At 43.6% G+C, this 20,276-nt stretch overlaps 1 protein-coding gene and 1 long non-coding RNA gene across 2 annotated transcripts in view; one reads left to right on the top strand and one right to left on the bottom strand.

Moving 5' to 3' along the window:
- The first annotated feature begins 801 nt into the window (after positions 1-801).
- LOC141083956 (uncharacterized) overlaps positions 802-20,276 on the top strand; it is an 80,178-nt gene continuing 60,703 nt past the window's right edge. Inside the window, exon 1 of the long non-coding RNA XR_012230868.1 lies at positions 802-1,129. This is a non-coding gene — a long non-coding RNA (uncharacterized lncRNA). The remainder of the gene's footprint in view (positions 1,130-20,276) is intronic.
- On the bottom strand, positions 9,281-10,237 carry LOC141083955 (olfactory receptor 2B2-like). The gene has a single exon (XM_073568368.1). The coding sequence runs from the start codon at positions 10,223-10,225 to the stop codon at positions 9,281-9,283; it is 945 nt and encodes a 314-aa protein (XP_073424469.1). The 5' UTR covers positions 10,226-10,237.

The raw sequence follows: 20,276 nt of genomic DNA, 5'->3' as shown, positions 1-20,276 counted from the left end.
GCACCAGCGATCCAACCAGCGATCCGACCCGGTCAGGATCGCTGGTGCATCGCTAAATGATCGCTAGTGAGCTTTCATACAGAAAGATCTCACAGCGATGCAGCAGCGACGCAGCGCACGATACTTACCATTCACACACAGCGATCCTGCGTCCTCCCGCCCGCGTCCAGTGTCGCTCGTCGTCACAGCAGGAAGTCTCAGCAGGAAGCGCCCGACGAGAAATGGAGCCGGACATTCTCGCGCGATCAGCGATGGACAGCGGGGGAGCCGGTCGTTGGTAAGTATCACACATAGCGATATCGCTAGCAATATCGCTATAACGTCACAAAACCAGTGACGTTTTAGCGATATTGCTAGCGATATCGCTTAGTGTAAAACCCCCTTTAGTTAGCTCTCTGACTGTGCCGAGGCATCTAGGATCATCGTAGACATGCTCCACGGCTACTGCTAGTTGTGTGGATAGGATCAGGGGTCTGCAATCCGCTTAGTTACCAACCTCTCTGGTTTTCTGTGGCTTAGCTTGGGCTTGCTCTCCTCCTCGGTGACCCAATCATAACACATTTGGATATAGTACTGTTTTTCATGCATAAAATAGTTATGGTTTAGGATGAATTCTATGCTTTCAATGATGAACTGAATTTGGGATTCCTTGTATGTTCCTAAAACATTAAGGAAGGATTTTGTTGCTTTGCAACCTTTAAAGGAAAGGTGCCGCAATTTTATATAATTTGCAAAAAACGAGTAAGTAACAAAACAAGTTGTTAAAGCAAATGTTGTCCTAACCAGGATTTATGGTTTGTTTGTAATAATGTTTTAATGTAGCCACTGGGCGCTGCCATCTTGATTTGCAGATCTGTGGAGGACTCATACAGTCTGCAAATATGGCCGTCCCTGGACATAGGAGACTGCGTCGGCTCCCGACCCCACCATGCAGCCTCATTAGCAGGGAACTGGGCACGCCCCTGTGGGCTGCACCATTCACTGCTGTAGGTGCGGCTGGGCGCCATTTTACTGTAGCCCAGTGCTATCTGCTGAGCTCCACTTTCTGCACCGTGCTTCCTGCTCCAGCTACACTGTCCTCCTGCTCTGTCTCCGCCTCCTCACTCACACACAGCCCCAGTGATCTCCGGTAATCTGACACCTTTGCTTTTATGAGAGATTTTATGGCTGTCTGAGGAGGACAGTGACATATACAGCCCATAGTCTAGTGTATAATTGGGGGGGGGGCAGTTACACCAGTGTGAGCATATCTGTAATACTGTCTGCTGTGATACTGACTGCTGAACCGTGTATCTACTCCTCTCCTGTGTGATACTGCCTTCTGAGCCGTGTATCTAATCCTCTCCTGTGTGATACTGACTGCTGAAACGTGTATCTAATCCTCTCCTGTGTGATACTGACTGCTGAGCCGTGTATCTAATCCTCTCCTGTGTGATACTGACTGCTGAGCCGTGTATCTAATCCTCTCCTGTGTGATACTGTCTGCTGAGCCGTGTATCTAATCCTCTCCTGTGTGATACTGACTGCTGAGCCGTGTATCTAATCCTCTCCTATGTGATACTGACTGCTGAGCCATGTATCTAATCCTATCCTGTGTGATACTGACTGCTGAGCCATGTATCTAATCCTATCCTGTGTGATACTGACTGCTGAGCCATGTATCTAATCCTATCCTGTGTGATACTGACTGCTGAGCCATGTATCTAATCCCATCCTGTGTGATACTGACTGCTGAGCCGTGTATCTAATCCTCTCCTGTGTGATACTGACTGCTGAACCATGTATCTAATCCTCTCCTGTGTGATACTGTCTGCTGAGCCGTGTATCTATTCCTATCCTGTGTGATACTGTCTGCTGAGCCGTGTATCTAATCCTCTCCTGTGTGATACTGATTGCTGAACCGTGTATCTAATCCTCTCTTGTGTGATACTGACTGCTGAACCGTGTATCTAATCCTATCCTGTGTGATACTGACTGCTGAGCCATGTATCTAATCCCATCCTGTGTGATACTGACTGCTGAGCTGTGTATCTAATCCTCTCCTGTGTGATACTGACTGCTGAACCATGTATCTAATCCTCTCCTGTGTGATACTGTCTGCTGAGCCGTGTATCTATTCCTAACCTGTGTGATACTGTCTGCTGAGCCGTGTATCTAATCCTCTCCTGTGTGATACTGACTGCTGAGCCGTGTATCTAATCCTCTCCTGTGTGATACTGACTGCTGAACCGTGTATCTAATCCTCTCCTGTGTGATACTGTCTGCTGAGCCGTGTATCTAATCCTCTCCTGTGTGATACTGACTGCTGAGCCGTGTATCTAATCCTCTCCTGTGTGATACTGACTGCTGAGCCATGTATCTAATCCTATCCTGTGTGATACTGACTGCTGAGCCATGTATCTAATCCTATCCTGTGTGATACTGACTGCTGAGCCATGTATCTAATCCTATCCTGTGTGATACTGACTGCTGAGCCATGTATCTAATCCCATCCTGTGTGATACTGACTGCTGAGCCGTGTATCTAATCCTCTCCTGTGTGATACTGACTGCTGAACCATGTATCTAATCCTCTCCTGTGTGATACTGTCTGCTGAGCCGTGTATCTATTCCTATCCTGTGTGATACTGTCTGCTGAGCCATGTATCTAATCCTCTCCTGTGTGATACTGATTGCTGAACCGTGTATCTAATCCTCTCTTGTGTGATACTGACTGCTGAACCGTGTATCTAATCCTATCCTGTGTGATACTGACTGCTGAGCCATGTATCTAATCCCATCCTGTGTGATACTGACTGCTGAGCTGTGTATCTAATCCTCTCCTGTGTGATACTGACTGCTGAACCATGTATCTAATCCTCTCCTGTGTGATACTGTCTGCTGAGCCGTGTATCTATTCCTATCTTGTGTGATAATGTCTGCTGAGCCGTGTATCTAATCCTCTCCTGTGTGATACTGTCTGCTGAGCCGTGTATCTAATTCTCTGCCGTGTGATACTGCTCTCCTGAAGTACTCTATGCTGCTGTCACCCTGCTGGTTTTATGTGTGATCTACATGGTGGTATTCTGCATGATCTATATGGGGGCATTGTGTGTGAAGTATATGGCGGTATTATTTGTGATCTGCTAAAAGGGGACCCATTCTAGGGTGGTTCTGGCTGAGCACCTGCACACGGGTCAGGGGTAATAGGTGCAGTCAGGGGAGGGCTGGTGAAGCAGCTGAAGAGAGGGGTCTCATTTTTATCGTTACTGTATGGCTCCATTTCCCCCCCAGCCTGCTTCCCAGCGTCACCCCGGACTGCGCCTGTCGCCTCGCTTTCACACATCACCAGGACAGGATCTGAGGAGGGGAATGGGGTGGTTGCATGCAAAGTCTGGATCAGAACAGGCCATCAATCAGCAGAAATGTTTCCTGGATTTCTGTGCTGCTGTCTCCCTGCTCCTCCCCCATATATCTCCCTCTGTGCCCCCATAGACCAGCACACTGCTCTCCTGAAATACTCTGTGCTGCTGTCACCCTGCTCCCTCCACCATATATCTCCCTCTGTGCCCCCCATAGACCAGCACACTGCTCTCCTGATATACTCTGTTCTGCTGTCACCCTGCTCCCAGAATCCTTGCTGCCTGCCATCCTCTGTGACCGAAGACCCCATTCCTCTCCTCAGATCCCATCCTGGCGATGTGTGAAAGCGAGGTGACAGGGGCCTGATATATGGAGGAAGGGGCAGAGTGACAGCAGCACAGAGTATTTCAGGAGAGCAGTGTGCTGGTCTATGGGGGGCACCCTGTTCGGTGCCAGGGATTGTACATAGAGCACTGTGTTTTATACACATGGATGGACCGTCTTCTTGTCTGCTCCACAGAAATCCAGGAAACATTTCTGCTGATTGATGGCCTGTTCTGATCCAGACTTTACATGCAAAGACAGTCAGTAACTTTGCAGGCCCCATCAAAATGGCTGATCACTGTGTTCCTAGATGTCATCCTCTCTTTTCCCTTAGCAAGCACCCAGTAGGGGAGGAGAGGAGTGACACCACTCCCATGTCAGCAGATTCCGCCCATACAGTGTCCATTTTAGGGCATGATCATATATAAAAATCAAACATCATGGACACTGTACGCCCATAATTACTGCAGGACAGTAATGTGAGCTAGTTGTACACTAGGTTTTTGTGCCAAATTTCAGTATCTGCTCCCCCTAGTTTTAACAAGTGGAAATGCCAAACTTTTTAAAATTATTTTTCATATTTTACAAAATTAAAAACAAATTATAATATTTTTTAAGAAAATGTAAACATTAATTCTTTACATTTTTTCAATTGCTGAAAATTTTTTTTGGGGATGGCACCTTCCCTTTAAGTGGGTCAATTACTGTATAAAGCGATTTAATATCTAAGGTTCCCAGAATAAAGTTACTATTCCATTCTAATGAGTCCAAAATTTGGAGAGTATGGGTAGTGTCCTTTAGATAAGCAGGTAACAATGCCATGCATTTTTGTTGATGTGTGTCCACATATTTTGATAAATTACCAGTTAGGCAATTAATGCCTGATATAATGGACCTACCTGGGGGATTTTTGATGTCTGTATGGATTTTTGGGATGTGAAAAAAAATTACTATGGAAGGAATTTTATTTTACTCTAAAATAATTTTGCTTCCAGCCCATTATCAAAGCACCAGAGCAAATCTCTCTTTTTTATTTGTATTCATTATTTATTATTTACTGTTTATTATTTTTTATAGCTTCACAAATTATATATATGAGAAATACTTCCTTCTCACCCCCCACTGGGGGTGGTCTTTGTTGTCCTTTCTCATCTCATTCTCGGGTCCTCTACCAGAGATCTGGGAGTTTAAGGGTTCTTCACAGGATCTTAGTTGTTCCCAGCATTGCGCTTTTCTAGACAGATAGTTCAGATGTTGCTCCTGGGATCTGTTGTAGCCATTTTTCCAACTTAGGTGGTCACTGCTCCAAGTGCTGATATAACCACTGGAATCACTGTTGCCTTCAACTTCTACATCTTCCCCAGTTCTCCTTTGAGGCCCTGGTATTTCTACAGCTTCTCATATCCCTTCTTACTGATGTTGCTGTCACTTGGCACTGACACATCTCTTATTATTGCTATCTTCTGATCCTTATCTACTATCACAATGCCTGGTTGGTTAGCCAACACATGCTGTTTCGACTGGATCTTGAAGTCCCACAGGATTTTAGCCCTTTCATTCTCCACCACTTTCTCTGGGGTCTCCCACCTGGTCTTTGGGGGGCTTAGCCAGGCTCGGAATGGTAATATAACCAACCGGGCATTTTCCCGCTGGGCTGCTGTCATGTGGGCCACGGGTGGCAGCGCCCGCTCATCTGGCCGCTTGCCACCTGATGCGGCCACTGGCCTGGCTGTGGTTCCTGCCGCCGGCCCTCTGCGGGCACGGAGGTTATAGTTTCCAACCCTCCCGCACTGCAGGGAGATAAGCCACCATGCCTCCCCATGCTCCCCAATCCTCGCCCTAGCTTGAGATCTCCCCCCCTCAGCCACTCACAGCGTCGCTTGCCTGCTCTCTTCTCTGTTCACAGGACCTGTGATGAGGTCACAGGAGGGGAGGAGTCGGGGATCACATGATCAGGAGCCTTTGTCCAGACCCCTCATCATGTGACCCTTGACTCCACCCCTCCTGTGACCTCATCAGAGGTCCTGTGCGCTCAGCCTGGCCTCTTGGTGTCTGCCGGACTCTGCTGTGCTGGTTGTCTTGGTGCTGGATGAGGTAAGTATGTGTGGGGTCAGGAGGGGTTTACAGGGTAGATGTAGCAGAGCTATGTGTGTATGAGGTGTACGGAGCAGAGCCGCATGTGTACGAGGTGTACGGAGCAGAGCTGCATGTGTACGGAGAGGAGCCGCGTGTGTACGAGGTGTACGGACCGGAGCCGTGTGTTTACTTGGTGTACGGAGTGGAGCCGTGTGTGTATGGGGTGTATGGAGAGAAGCCGCGTGTGTACGAGGTGTACGGACCGGAGCCGTGTGTGTACGGGGTGTACGGAGAGGAGCCGCGTGTGTACGAGGTGTACAGAGCGGAGCCGTGTGTGTACTTGGTGTATGGAGCGGAGCCGTGTCTGTACGGGGTGTACGGAGCGGAGCCGCGTGTGTACGGGGTGTATGGAGAGGAGCCGCGTGTGTACGAGGTGTACGGAGCGGAGCCGTGTGTGTACTTGGTGTACGGAGCGGAGCCGTGTGTGTACGTGGTGTACGGAGTGGAGCCGCGTGTGTACGAGGTGTACGGAGCGGAGCCGTGTGTGTACGGGGTGTACGGAGCAGAACCACTTGTGTATGAGGGATACGGAGTGGAGCCGTGTGTGTACGGGGTGTACGGAGAGGAGCCTTGTGTGTACGAGGTGTAAGGAGTGGAGCCGTGTGTGTACGAGGTGTACGAACCGGAGCCGTGTGTGTACTTGGTGTACGGAGCGGAGCCGCGTGTGTATGGGGTATGCGGAGCCGTGTGTGTACGGAGTGGAGCCATATGTGTACGGGATGTACGGAGCGGAGCCAAGTGTGTACGAAGCATACAAAGTGGGCTTTTCCCACGGACACAGGAGTACACAGCGGAGCCCCGAGGAGCATTTTAAAACTCACACATGACGTTCCACCAGAAGTGACGTGCTGGAAGCTGACCGGAAATGAGATAATTTCATGAGGAGATTGTGACGGAACTAGGAATGCTTCAGATCCATCACCATGTCCTCCTCAGACAGCGCGGACAGTGGGATCGCCTTGGAATCGGGGATGCTGGCCATGTGAGCGGATCATGATATGTCCTGCATTAGGAGGCTCAGGTGGGCATTACAATGGGAGCTGGGCTGCTATAGTATCTTCATAGAATCTTTCTTTATTTCTTTCTCTCTTTCTTTCTTTCTCTGTTCTTTATTTCTCATTCTCTGTTCTGTCTTTCCCTCATTTTCTTTCTCTCTATCTGTTCTTTCTTTCTCTAATCTTTCTTTTTTCTTTCTTTCTCTCGCTCTCTGTTCTTTCTTTCCCCTCTTTCTTTTTCTTTTCTCTCTTTCTTTCTCTCTGTTCTTTCTTTCTTTTCTTTACTTCTTTCTTTCTCTCTCTGTTCTTTCTCTGTCTCTCTCTGTTCTTTCTTTCTTTCCCCTCTTTCTTTCTCTCTCTGTTCTTTCTTCTTTCTCTCTCTGTTCTTTCTTTCTCTCTCGCTCTCCTTTCTTTCTCTCTCTCTGTTTTCTTTTTTCTCTCTCTCTCTTTTCTCTCTTCCTTAGTGCCAGTCAGTGTGCCCATAATGCCAGCCACTGTGCCCTCAGTACCAGTCAGTGTGATCAGCAGTGCTAAATGGATGTGGTTGGGTGTGGACATGGGTGTGACTAGTTGCGAAATGGATGTGGCCGGGGCATGGCCTAAAATTTGCCGCTGTCTTTCTCCCTCTTTCCCTTCTCAAAAATTGTGAGGTATGATAGAGGCGGCTATGACAAGGGGTTCTGGTTGCCCAATGGATAGCAGTTCTGCCAGGAATTCTCTCACCGTGCATACAAAAGGGGACAGAGCTTTGGGAGGAGTACTGCAACTAAAAGCAATAAATAGGACTGAGCTGAAATACTGGGCACAGCTCTGACTACATGTTATATAGTCATGTTAATCTCCTCTCCTTCTTGTAAACTACAAGTGTACAAAGATATTATATAGTCGACATGTGACTAGTGGGCCTGTGTAACTTCAAATGCCAGGGCTGAATTTTAGTCCCAGTCCGGCCCTGGGCTTAGCCCATATGCTGTGCAGATGTTCCTGTATACAAATTCAGCTACTTCGTTGTGGCGTTCAGTATACGCTGCTCCTGCTTGCATTTTGCATCCTGCCACTATGTGTTGGACTGTTTCTGAGGCTTATTTTCACAGTCTGCACATTGGGTCTTGCCTTGTGTGGTAGATTCCTGCTTCTATGGATCTGGTACTTAGTGCTTGCTCTTGTGCCGCTATGATTAGTGCCTCTGAGCTGTCTCAGAGTCCAGCTTTCTCCAGCCATTGGTAGGATTTCTCCATATATATATCATGGATATAATGAATAATTAAGGGAATCATGGGCCTACAAAGGTTAGATATAGAGAACTCCTAAATAATACATAATACCTTCAAAGATATAAAGAATAAAGAAGAATTGTATAAAAATATGAGAATTTAAAATTAACTATAAACAAATACACTAAAAATGTCCATGACAAAAAGAGTAGCAAAATTGTCAATGGTGAAGGCTCAATAATGGACAATTACACACGTTTGGACCAAAAGGTAAATATATAGAGTATAACGGTGGCCATAAGTCAAAGACTGCTGACAGAGCCAAAAAGGTCATATGTGCATATGTGCAGTAACAATACAGGATATCTCCACTATTGTAGCCTTGTATAAGTATAAAGTAAAGTATAAGTATAAATATTCTTTAATACAACAAGTGCAAAGTAACACTGGGACAGAGGGACAGAGGGTAGTGAACCTGATAGAGAAAAAATGCAATCAGCAGAAGTAGGTATAATATAATGCTCATCCATGTAACACCGTGTCTCTGTGTGTAGTTACGCTCATATTTTTATACGATTCCTCTTTATTCTGTGGGGTTTTATACACTCCACATCTTTGCAGTTACTACTGTATGTGACCCAAAAAAGTATAGCAAAAAGACGAAAGCAAAGGACACAAGCTCCATTGACCGAACAATAAAAACTGAACGAGTCTTGCAAAATGGCAACAAAACACCAAATTTTCTTCAGAATTTGTTTTCGCTGCTTAAATAAGAAAGAAACTATGAAAGTTTTAAATCTATGTGATTGAGCTGACCTGGAGAAATATGATTTTAGTTCATTTTTACTATACAATGGACACCTGTAAAGACAAAATCCCCAAAACAATGTCAAAATTATTTTTTTTCACCATTTCATTCCATTCAGATTTTTTAAGTTTTTTGTAAAATGAATAATGTCTTTCAAAACTAAAACTTGTCACGCAAAAAGCGAATACTAATATGACAATGTTGATGGAAAAATAAAAAAGTTATGGAAGAAAGAGAGTGAAAAATTAAAGTTCTAAAACAAAAAAATCATCCAGTCATTGAGAGGTTAAGAGAATAAATATGTGGCTTTTTTGTACCAGTTTACTGTTTTGGTATTGATATATAATAAGCATTTTTTTCATTATGCATGCAGTAACATTACAGCTAACAAGATATTTTTTCTTGCATCCCATTAAGAAAATGTTAAGAAAGACACATTATTTTCTGAAATGAATATCCTTATCATCTTTTTTCTGACACAATATTTTTTCTTGTGATGTCCATAAATGCTCCGATTACATCCTTGTTCCTCAAAGTGTATATTAAAGGATTCAGCATTGGGGCTATAACACTGTAGAACAAGGTGGCCATTTTGTCTTGGTTCGCTACATGGGTTGATCCAGGCCTCATATACATAAAGATGATGGTGCCATAAAACAAGGATACAACTATAATGTGTGAGGCACAGGTGGAGAAGGCTTTCCTCCGTCCTACAGATGTTCTTATCTTCAGTATGCTGGAAATGATGTAACCATATGTAATAAGGATAAGGAAAAATGGACCCATCACCACCAACATGGCAAAGAAGAAAATAACAGTCTTGTTAGGAGATATATCTGCACAGGCCAGCTCTAGGACTGAAGGAACCTCACAGAAAAAGTGATTTATTACATTGGGACCACAATAGGGCAATTGTAATGCAAAGACTGTGTGTACAATGGAGTTTATTATTCCTCCAGCCCAGGAACTAGTTGCCATCTTAATACACAAGGCAGTATGCATAATATTAGTGTAGTGTAATGGGGTACAAATAGCCACATACCGGTCATAGGCCATTGACAGCAAAAGGTAGCACTCTGTCCCTCCTAGAGAGAGGTGAATGAACATCTGAGCGACACAACCATTAAAAGATATGCTTTTTCTCACTGACAAAAAGTGTTTGAGCATTACAGGAACAATAATTGATGTGTGCCAGATGTCCAAAAAAGACAAGTGACTCAAGAAGAAATACATAGGGGTATGAAGCCGGGAGCTTATCCTACTGATTACAATGATGGCTACGTTTCCAACCAATGATATAATATAACATGGCACAAATATCACAAACAACATTATCTGAATTTTTCGATGACTGGAAAGTCCAAGAAGAATGAAGTCCTCAACTGTCGTGTAGTTCCACCTGTTCATACGTATGCCAGGCTTCTGCAGACAAAAAATGTAGAGCAAAAAAAAGTAAAATGATAAAGATTGTGCCCTTTATTATATGAATATTTGCAGTACATTAAAGAATGAAAGGGAACCTGTCACCATGAACTCGAAGTCCAATCGGTAGGCAGCATGATGTAGTATAGGAGAAGCTGAGATGATTGATATTTCTTTTTGTGAGAAAAGATTCAGTATAGCTTGTGATATATATATATATATATATATATATATATATGTGTGTGTGTAAATTCAGCTCTTGCAGATTTGACTTTATTTTCATTTTTTAAGTGAAAGCTTGTGCCAGGTAATAGATATGGATTATACAATAATATACTCTAATACTAAAATATGTGGAACCATGCGCTTTCAGCATAGATTTCAAAATACTGTTACAAATTTTGTAAGTCCAAGTTGAAAATGCTGGAAATTTTATTTTATTACTCTTTATTTTTTTTTAGAAATTTTTCTTTGTTTTAATTTTTAATTACAAGTGCAATAAAATTTCTCTTGACCACAATCACATAGAAAACATACATGAACTGTTTTATCTTGGTATTTAATTTATGCTCACCTCCTTTGATCTACTAGCCATGTGTGACATTATTCAGACATTTATCATTTCAAAATATCTTCTCATTATATTCCTGGTTTAAATGAAGCTTCTTGATTTTGAAAGTCGGATTCACCTGTGTCTCAATCCAGAATTTGTACAACTTTCAGATTCCCCAATGAGAGATTAATGAGCTGTAGCAATTTTTTTTTTAGTTTACATTAGGGACCATGTCTCAGAATGCAAATAAGAAAGTTAACTTTTTTGTAACTTAGGTTCACAGAAAACTCACATTATTAACTTGGATTAGCTTCTTCTGACCCTTGAATTTTTTATTTGGACTTTTGTTTATTCCGTTCCTTGTTATTTTTTGTAGTTATCTTTTTATTATGTGGTGCAGCTGTGAATTTAAACCAAAAATACAAATACAGTTGAAACTAGAAGTTTACATACACTTTATAAAAAGACACATGTGCATGTTTCTCAATATCTGACATGAAATCAGAATAAATCTTTCCCGTTTTAGATGAGTTAGGATTACCATAATTATTATTTGCCAAATGCCAGAACAACGAGAGAGAATGTTTTAAGGCATTTTTTATTACTTACTGCAGAGTCAAAAATGTACATACACTAAAATTACTATGCATGCCTTTAAACAATTCTGGACTGCCCATATGATGATGTCATGTGTTTGGAAGCTTCTAATAATTTTTTTTGCAACATCTGAGTTACTTAGAGACACACCTGTGGATGTATTTTAAAACGCACCTGAAACACACTGCTTCTTTTTTGCAGCATCATGGAAAAGTCTCAAGATACCTGAAGGTGCCTCGCTCATCTGTACAAACAATTATATGCAATGCAGACAAGATGGGAATGTCCCGCCATCAACCCAAGGACAAAAGCAAAAGACTTTGTGAAAATGATGGCGTAACCTGGAAAGAGTTTGTCAATATCCACAATGGAACAAGTATTGTATCAACATGGGCTGAAAAGCCAATCAGTCAGGAAGAAGCTATTACGCCAAAAGAAACATAAAAAAGTCAGATTAATGTTTGCAAGTGCACACAGGAACAAAGACCTTCATTTTTGGAGACATGCCCTGTGGTCTGATGAAGCTAAAATGGAATTTTTGGAATAACCATGACCATCACTATGTTTGGAGGAATAGAGGCCGTCTTTTACGTCTCATCAAAGGGGCATTGGAGTGCCTCCAAATTTTTGGCAGTCCTTGCATTCACTGCATAGGCAAACAGTATGGGAGACCAACTTCCTGATAAAGGGAACATTGTTTTCAGGAGGCTCTCCTGTGCGTCCCTCCAAAGGGGTATTGAGGTGCGTCCAAATTTTTGGCAGCCCTTGCATTCAATGCATAGGCAAACACTATGGGAGACCAACTTCCTGATAATGGGAACATTTTTTCAGGAGGCTCGCCTGTACGTCTCTTCAAAGGGGCATTGGAGTGCATCCAAATTTTTGGCAGCCCTTGCATTCACTGCATTGGCAAACAGTATGGGAGACCCACTTCCTAATAATGGGGACATTGTGTTCAGGAGGCCCTCCTGTACGTCTCTTCAAATGGGCATTGTGGTGCGTCCAAATCTTCACGTCAAGGGAGATTAGCTGCAGTTTTTTCTGTCCCCAGTTAAGGCGATTGAAGGTGTGTAGTATGGCGATGGTGTGAGAAGTCTTACCTTCGTGTCCTTGCAGTGGGGCAGACAGGACCATGTGTTGTTCCTGGGTGGATAGATTCAAACGTGGACAAAGAGAGATGAGTCAGTGGTGGTTTATTTGAACCTTAACCCAAAAAAATGAGGTGGTACAATGTAGATGGAACAAGTAGCCGTTCCTGTGGTTGTCTTGTGGGTGTTCACCCCTAGAGCCTATACTGAATGTGTGTGGTCAAAAGATTTTGCTTTCTGCAGCCCAAAAGAGATGTGTACTTCTCACACGATGGCTGAAAGTCAAATGGATGCCAGGAATTGAGCTCATACAAAGCTGCAGGACACGCCAACGTGTTAGAAAAATCTCAAAGGAGGGGCGAGGGAGTGACACAAAGCTTCTGGTCAGCAGGTGGCAGCGGCAGCAGACAAGCATGAAAACAATTTAATAATACAATGGTAAATTGCAAGATATGAAAAGAACATGAAGGGAACAGCACACTTCCCGTCTGAAATTCACTTTGGTGATTTCACTACTAGAGTCTAAAACAAGCAATCTGTAAAGGAAAGGCATGTTAAAATGCAACATTAAGCATAACTCAAGTCCATATCACGAGGAAGACTCAAAAGTTCAAAACTGGTACTGTTCATCCAGCAGGGATGCTCTCGACAGGCAACAACAAAACAATTTCGTGGATGGGTCTTGTAAAAGTCTTTGCCTCACCTTTCCTGATGACTTTCAATTCCATCTTCTGAACATTGCCAGGATGGCTAGGGAGTATCTTAGTAATTAGCCCCATAGTCCAATCAGACCTTTCTGTGGGTTGATCTTTCATGAGCACCAGTTCGTTGGTCGACTTTGTTTGTGGCATTTGTTTAAAGGTGGCATCTTGCCTCTCCGCAGCAGAACCCAGAGGCTTAGTCTCCAGTTTCTCGGAAGGTTGACTCGGTCCTGTGATCATGTCCGTTACGTCCTCAGCTTTCCTTATGATAATGTGAAAAGACTTGGACACAGTGGAAGATTTCTTCAGAGGGATTGGCTTTGCTGCAGCTGCACTCAGTTATCTCGAGGTCGTCCCAGCAACTGCTCTCCAGATGCTTCACCAATCTGTTCCTGCCTTGCCACCAATGACCTGGCAAAATCCCGGAATCCAGGAATCTCTTCAGCCTCTAACTCTTCATCCCGGCTGCTCATGAGTCACTTGAGACACAGCATCGGCATGTGTATTTTCAGCTCCCTTCCGATATGCAATCTTGTACCGATACTTCGCCATATGGGCAACCCATCTTTACTCCCAGTTTGGCATCTTCCAGGTGAGCCAAGGGATTGTTATCAGTTCGCACCAAGACTTTGGACCCTGACAGATATTCGGCAAACTTTTCAGTCATCTCCGACACCAGCGCCAGCAACTCCAGCTTGAAGGAACTGTAGTTATGGAGGTTCCATTTGAAGTCATGGAGCGATTGGCTTGCGTAGGCAATCACTCGTTCTTTTAATACATTCATCCCTAAAGTCACGGTGGGACCATTGCCTGAGTCTCCAGCGGTTAATACACACATGGTAATCTGCATCCATCCACCCCTGCGACCGGGATGGGTAACTGGTTGGCTGCTGTTAACCTAATCACCGTGCCCCATTCAGGCGGCACTGCCTCAGAAAAATGAGGTCTGACGTAAGTTTCTGGCATTTTGGTCACCTGGGAACCGGTATCAACGAGACATCGGACGACTCGGCCATCCATTTCGGCCCATACGAGAGGGACAAGGAAACCAAACTTGCGGGACTGCCTTCTCTCCTCCTTGGCTGCTCAGGCTCTGGGTATCATCCCCCTGCCACAGAGCCCACTAGTTTAGCGGCTGCCAGATGAGTGGTCTTTACTGCTTTGCACACCGTCAGGCATAGTGTCCAGTGTCTCCACATCTGAAACAGATCGGGTGTGTCTCTCTGTCTGGGGTTGTCTCATTTCCTGGCGAGGTATAGGGGCAAGTGAGACTTGGGGCTGTTTCTGTCTTTATATGGATTCGGAGCCACGGGAGGATTTTCTGAGGTCAGATGACTCTTCTCGCATTTCCTGTATCTCCTTCTGGATCTTTATGACCTATCCAGGTTCAGCTACGGGTGAAGCGGGTACCTCCCTGCTCTGCACCTTCCCTGCTGAGGCTGCCGTGCCCTGCTCCTGCTCGTGTGTGCCCGCCTCCATCCCAATTTCTAAGAAAGACATATGCGGATTAAAACGCAAGCGCTCCCACAGGGCCTAATTAAGCAGCGAACTTCTGAGACCGGCTACAAGTTGGTCTCTTAAAACCACACCAGGGACCCCACACCCACATCATCCCGCTTGGTGATTGCTGCATGAATCTCTTGTAAGGCATTCATGTACTCAGTCACAGACTCTCCCTCACTCTGTACATGGCTAAACAGGCATGTGCACATGCGCAATTCCCCAACATCCATAGGGTCCCCATGCATCTCCTCCAAAATTTGCAACACCTTGGTGAAAGTGTTCCGCTCATGCGGGGGCCGAAACATAACAGAACATCTGGCTTCTCTGTCCAGGGCCATAACAGCAATCTCTGCCTGCATAGCGTGAGTTATAGGGTGCATTCTCAGTATTCCCTTCACTCGCTAGGTCCAATCCCACAGCGGTGAATTGCTTCCTGTAAATTTAGTGAGATTGCTGAGCATGGCCCCCAGGGGCACCCATAGCCGATTGGTCTGCTGGCTCTCTGCTTGTAGACTGCATCCTGCTGACTACGCCAAGTGTAAGCAGGTTGCGGGATGTAGTGACAAACAGGAGGCAGAGCAAGGGTTAACAAATTTAATTAACAATACAGGTACTCCTCGCAGGGAGATAAACAGTTAAACTGGGAAAGAATAAGGGTGAATAGTAGTGTTGAGTGATACCTTCCGATATATCGAAATATCGGATTGGATCGGATCGATACCCCAAAAATATCGGGTATCGCCGATTCCGATACCGGAAACCCATGCAAGTCAATGGGGCACAAATATCGGAATGAAAATAAACCCTTTCTTTCCTTGCACATCCAGTTCGGGAGTGGGGAAGAGTGTGGGTGGTGCGTGGGCAGAGACTGTGCGTGTGTGTGTGTGCGGGTGGGGTCTGTACGGGCCTGCCGGGGGGTCTGTATGGGCCTGCCAGGGGTCTGTGCGGGCCTGCCGGGGGTTGTGTGTGCAGGCATCGTCCGATGGGACTACAAGTCCCATCGGGCTATGCCTGCTACAATGAAAGTGATTGACACATTAGCCAATGATGGGACAGTAGTAGTATATATGATGATAAATGGGAAAGATACAACCAAGCCGTCAGGAAGAACAGAATTCTGATAATAAGAATAATAACCTGAGGCTGAAAGAGCTTTTTTTGATATGCTTGATTATTTTATTGAAAATAACAGTCACACAAATCACCCAACGTTTCGGCTTTACTAGCCTTTTTCAAGGGTATCTTATCTAGGTAAAACAAAAAATAAACACCAAATCACAAAATATGAATTATTATACAAAATATGAATTATTATACAAAATAAGTGAATTGCTGACTGATACATATTTATATATCAATATTAAATCTATGATATTGTAGACATATCACTCAAATAGCAAAGTTATAGATAGTTCTGATGTCCATCATTGGAGGCAGTTCACATTGAGCAGAAAAAAACATTGACAAAAAGGTCAAAAAATTCACTAGAACCTAAGGCAGTTTCTGGTATCTCACCAGTGTGGTATAGAAAGAGGAAAAATATATATAAAAAAATTTTTGTATATACCTGTGTAACCGTGAGGATAATGATAAGATTCTAGAAAAGGGAAAGGAAAAAAAAAGGTTTTTGCCAAATGAAACCAAGTCCATAAAAAACATATTATATACACCACCATTATTGTGAAGCAATCAATTCCAGATGACAAACCTCTAAGCAGGATAAGCAGAGAACAGGACAGCGCCGCAGTCAAGGGAGAAGTGAATAGAACACCAGTGAATGAAACTATTTAAAGCATTTTAATTAGGAAAATGTGGAGCAGCTGAAAAGATAAGCTAGCGGTAAAGGCGCGTGAGGAGACCATCAGTCAGGACGGAAGTGTGGCATGTCAGAAAAAGCAAAGAGAAATAAACGATGTATGAGGCGTCGTCCTGCACTAAAGACGGAAGTGGGGCATGTTCAGACCAGAAGAAAGGCTTGATAGCCAGCGAAATATTGAAAGCAATTATCTGTAAAGAATATCTATGGAGTGTTCGTATTAGACGCAGTAAATATGTGTGTCCACTATGTGAATAAACATACTATATAGAAAAAGTATTATAAACGCGCCTGGGAGGCAGATAATAAAATCTGATGATAGTAAGTATCATAATGAGCACCATCCACTATAAATACATAGCGGCGCAGCAATGTGGGCATATATAAAAGATTATTTTCCTTTTTCTTATTTTTCTTTTTCCTTTTGCATGTATACACATCACTTTTATATATGCCCACATTGCTGCGCCGCTATGTATTTATAGTGGATGGTGCTCATTATGATACTTACTATCATCAGATTTTATTATCTGCCTCCCAGGCGCGTTTATAATACTTTTTCTATATAGTATGTTTATTCACATAGTGGACACACATATTTACTGCGTCTAATACGAACACTCCATAGATATTCTTTACAGATAATTGCTTTCAATATTTCGCTGGCTATCAAGCCTTTCTTCTGGTCTGAACATGCCCCACTTCCGTCTTTAGTGCAGGACGACGCCTCATACATCGTTTATTTCTCTTTGCTTTTTCTGACATGCCACACTTCCGTCCTGACTGATGGTCTGCTCACGCGCCTTTACCGCTAGCTTATCTTTTCAGCTGCTCCACATTTTCCTAATTAAAATGCTTTAAATAGTTTCATTCACTGGTGTTCTATTCACTTCTCCCTTGACTGCGGCGCTGTCCTGTTCTCTGCTTATCCTGCTAGAGGTTTGTCATCTGGAATTGATTGCTTCACAATAATGGTGGTGTATATAATATGTTTTTTATGGACTTGGTTTCATTTGGCAAAAACCTTTTTTTTCCTTTCCCTTTTTTAGAATCTTATCATTATCCTCACGGTTACACAGGTATATACAAAAAATTTTTTATATATATTTTTCCTCTTTCTATACCACACTGGTGAGATACCAGAAACTGCCTTAGGTTCTAGTGAATTTTTTGACCTTTTTGTCAATATGTTTTTTTCTGCTCAATGTGAACTGCCTCCAATGATGGACATCAGAACTATCTATAACTTTGCTATTTGAGTGATATGTCTACAATATCATAGATTTAATATTGATATATAAATATGTATCAGTCAGCAATTCATTTATTTTGTATAATAATTCATATTTTGTATAATAATTCATATTTTGTGATTTGGTGTTTATTTTTTGTTTTACCTAGATAAGATACCCTTGAAAAAGGCTAGTAAAGCCGAAACGTTGGGTGATTTGTGTGACTGTTATTTTCAATAAAATAATCAAGCATATCAAAAAAAGCTCTTTCAGCCTCAGGTTATTATTCTTATTATTAGGGACAGTAGTAGTCCCATCATCCGGCTAATGTGTTGAATGTAAAAAAAAACATACATACATACTACATATATACAACATACATACTTCATATATACTACATTCATACAACATACATACATACTACATTCACACAACATACATACATACTACATAATACATACATACTACATATATACTACATTCATACAACATACATACCTACATACTACATTCATACAACATGCATACTACATATATACTACATTCATACAACATACATACCGTACATACTACATACATACTACATGCAATACATTCATACAATACATACATATAGACATACAGTACATATAACATAGAGTACATACTCACCATCACTTGTCATTTTGATCCCCGAAGCCAGTGTCCTGTAAAAAATATTAAAATAACAAACAACCAATATACTCCCTGATCCGCATAAATCCACGAGTGTCCCATGACGATCTCCCGTGGAGAACAGCAGCATCAGCTGATGCGACCGCTCTCTAGGGGCTCCAGGAACACAATGACAGGAGGTAGGTATCCTTCCGCACTGTATTCCTCCGCCACTGTAAAAAAATAGTCCCTAGTCTCACTTTCGGCATTGCTGTGTGAGAAAGTTCCCACGCAGCTTTTGCCATAAAGTGAGACCAGTGAACTATAGTAACCTCTCAGTGATGCACTGCAGGAGATCGTCATGGGACACTCGTGGATTTCTGCAGATCAGGGAGTATGTTGGTTGTTTGTTATTTTAATATTTTTTACAGACGACACTGACTTCGGGGATCAAAGTGACAAGCAATGGTGAGTATGTACTCTATGTTATATGTACTGTATGTCTATATGTATGTATTGTATAAATGTATTGTATGTATGTAGTATGTATGTATGTTGTATGAATGTAGTATATATGTATTATGTAGTACTTGTAGTCCCATCGGACAATGCCTGCAAACACGCACAGCCCCCCCGGCAGCCCCGCGCAGCCCCGCACAGACCCCTGGCAGGCCCGCACAGACCCCTGGCAGGCCCGCACAGACCCCTGGCAGGCCCGCACAGACCCCTGGCAGGCCCGCACAGACACCCGGCAGGCCCGCACAGACCGCGCATCATGATGACATCATTTCAGCAGCCAATCACAGCCATGCCATTAGTTAACATGGCTAACACAACTGGCTCATTGCATTATGGGAACTTCTGATTCCGGTATTCGATATTGTAAAAATATCGGAACTCAGTATCGGAACTCCGATACTGCAAATATCGGGTATCGACCGATATTCGCTGTATCGGAATGCTCAACACTAGTAAATAGCAACAGTTTACTCAGTAAACTTATCGTGTCTATGGTTTCCTCAGCCGCAAATGTTCCAATGAGGGTAGTAGTCCTTGCAGCTGTCGACGAATTGTCCTCAAGGGGGGTCCAAGGTTAGCGATCCATCTTCTGGCGGCAGAGGTCGGTCTCCGGTATCTTCCGCTGAGCCCACAGTCCATAAGCTGGTGCAGCCAAAGCAACAATAGCTGAAGCAATCCAGGGGTTAAACGAGGGTTGTAAAACACTGTCCGGCAGTAAGGTCCACAGGCTACTGTCCTGTAACCGGCCCTGGGCTCTCTGCACATGCACTGACCTTACTGTCACTGGGCGTGCGGTGCTTTCTACACTAGCAGTCTCACGGGTGGCACCAGGAGCTGCCTGCTGCAGTCCGTCACAGCGCAGGCTCTTGGGGTGCTGAGTGCGTTGCCCACCTTGCTGCTCGCACGCTGATGTCCGGAACCCCACCGCTGCTTCTCGCGCTTTCCTCCCAGATCTCCAGCTGGGTTTTTTGTCTAAACACTCCCCTCTGCCTGCGTCATGGGGCCTGTCCGGTCCCATATTTCTTCTCCTGGGAAACATGGAATGCAGCCTCGACTGTTCCGGACCCAGCTCAGTACAGGTACTCGCAGCCCGGTCTTCCTTCTTACACGGCCATGACTGTGTTTGTGTGTGTGCATATATATACAGATTTAGTGTTACAGAATCTTTGTTAAGGAACGGGGGGAGGAGGGGGAATTTAAAATAAAAAAGTTTAAACTATAAATAAAAACTAGTTTAAGTTTTAGAAGCATAATTTAACCAACGTACACACCACAAAAAATACTGCAGTCTTTTATATAAGTTGCTTTCCATATGTGTACCTATCAATCAACGTATTATTCATGGTTATAGATTTTTGTTGTGGATGATAATAGTGCTTTAAAAAATTACAAAT

Source organism: Dendrobates tinctorius, unplaced genomic scaffold (assembly GCF_039654945.1).
Source record: "Dendrobates tinctorius isolate UK_male_01 unplaced genomic scaffold, ASM3965494v1 ptg000022l, whole genome shotgun sequence".
Taxonomy (NCBI): Eukaryota; Metazoa; Chordata; class Amphibia; order Anura; family Dendrobatidae; genus Dendrobates; species Dendrobates tinctorius.
Note: the sequence above shows the minus strand (reverse complement) of the source record. Positions and strands in the feature narration are given on the sequence as shown.

What these genes read in the sequence shown, in the direction of transcription:
- LOC141083955 (XM_073568368.1), bottom strand. Translation starts at nt 10,225, where the DNA reads ATGAACAGGTGGAACTACACGACAGTTGAGGACTTCATTCTTCTTGGA.